A 1,770-nucleotide genomic window follows, 5' to 3' on the forward strand; every position below is an offset into this window, starting at 1 on the left:
TTCCTGCTCCATTACCAGTTCATCCTAAACCTTTAACTACATCTACTTCTGTCACAAAGAATGCTCCTTCCATGAATACTAGAGGCAAAAATGGGATCAAAACACCAAAATCTTATTTTACAACGAAACATCCTTTGCAACTTGCACTTTTAGTTAATACTGCGACAGTTCCATCTTGAATTGCTATTGCTCATAAAAAGAAAGTTTAGAGAGTGGCTTCAGCAAATGAGTTTACTGCATTACAGCAGGCTGGCACATGGTCACTTTTAGATCCTCCACCAGATCAACATGTAATAGGTTGCAAATGGGTGTTCAGACTTAAATACAAATCAGATAGTACAATTGATAAACACAAGGCTAGACTTGTAGCAAAGGGGTATCATCAACAACAAGGATTAGACTTTGAGGAGACATTCAGTCCTGTTGTTAGACCTAAAACAATAATAATTATTTTGTCCATAGCAGTTCAATATGATTGGAAAATTCATCAGCTGGATGTCAGCAATGCTTTCTTACATGGAGAGCTCAAGGAAATTTGCTACATGTCACAACCTTCTGGCTTTATTGATCATGAAAAGAAAATCATGTATTTTTATTACACAAGGAAATTTATGGTTTGAAACAAGCTCCAAGAGCTTGGTATGAGAAGTTAAGTACAACTCTTTTTGCTCTAAACTTTGTTAATTCAAAAGATGATACTTCCTAATTTGTACATCAACAAGGATCTCAATTGACATTGGCACTTATTTATGTTAAGGACATCCTTCTTACTGGCTCTTCACCTGAATTTCTTCAATCCATAATTTCTCAACTTCAAGCTCAGTTTCCAATCAAGGATCTTGGAGATTTGCATTACTTCTTGGGACTTGAAGTGAAAAGAGATTCTTCTACTTTGTTTCTTTCTCAGACCAAATATGCCATGGATCTGTTTAAAAGATTTAATATGGAAGGTGAAAAAGCTTGTCAAACCCCTTTCGCAGTCTCAGATAAATTGTTAAAAGATGTTGGTGAATTACTTGATGATTCATCTGAATACAGGTCTCTAGTGGGTTCTCTTCACTATCTTACATGGACAAGGCCTGAGATTTTCTATGTTGTGTATCTAGTTTGTCAGCACATGCAACATCCTAGAGTTTCACATCTCACTGCAGCTAAAAGAATTCTCAGATACATTAAGGGTACTCTCCATTTTGGCTTGGAATTTACAAAAGGTTCTTTTTTCTTATTAGTCTTTTCAGATGCTGATTGGTCTTGTAATGTTGATGATAAAAAGTCTACAGGTGGATATTGTGTATTATTGGGATCCAATTTGGTTTCTTGGTCTTTTAAAAAGCAAACAAAAGTTGCCAGATCTAGCACATAGGCTGAGTATAGAACTCTTGCTCACACTGCAGCTGAGATTGTGTGGATATGTTTTATTTTTCAGGACTTACATTTTCCAGTATCTGGTGTACCTAAACTTAGCTGTGACAATATAATCTCTATCTCTCTAGCTTCTATTACAGTTCAACAGTCAAAAATGAAACATGTTCATTTAGACTATCATTTTGTCAGGAGCTTGTTCAGTCCTGGATAAGGACGTACAGCTGATGCCAGGCTGTTCCTAACATGTTATTCACGTTTTGTGTGCGTGACTATACAACGGAAACTTTCTGTATATTAGTGTATGGTTAACTTTTGTAATACAAATCATCTTCTCTGTAATAAAGAACTTTGAGTTCCATTAATGGTGAACAAAACCCATTGATTTTTATGATCATTTACAACTTT

General features: G+C 35.5%; 1 protein-coding gene across 1 annotated transcript; it reads left to right on the top strand.

Moving 5' to 3' along the window:
* The first annotated feature begins 504 nt into the window (after positions 1 to 504).
* On the top strand, positions 505 to 1,363 carry LOC113351598 (uncharacterized mitochondrial protein AtMg00810-like). The gene is made up of 2 exons (XM_026595552.1): positions 505 to 639; positions 758 to 1,363. The coding sequence occupies exons 1-2, from the start codon at positions 505 to 507 to the stop codon at positions 1,361 to 1,363; spliced, it is 741 nt and encodes a 246-aa protein (XP_026451337.1).
* The last annotated feature ends 407 nt before the right edge of the window (positions 1,364 to 1,770 follow it).

Source organism: Papaver somniferum, chromosome 2 (assembly GCF_003573695.1).
Source record: "Papaver somniferum cultivar HN1 chromosome 2, ASM357369v1, whole genome shotgun sequence".
Lineage (NCBI taxonomy): Eukaryota > Viridiplantae > Streptophyta > Magnoliopsida > Ranunculales > Papaveraceae > Papaver > Papaver somniferum.

What these genes read in the sequence shown, in the direction of transcription:
- LOC113351598 (XM_026595552.1), top strand. Translation starts at nt 505, where the DNA reads ATGCTTTCTTACATGGAGAGCTCAAGGAAATTTGCTACATGTCACAAC. An exon ending in AAACAAGCTCCAAGAGCTTG is followed by an intron (nt 640 to 757) that starts GTATGAGAAGTT and finishes ATTTATGTTAAG; the next exon opens with GACATCCTTCTTACTGGCTC.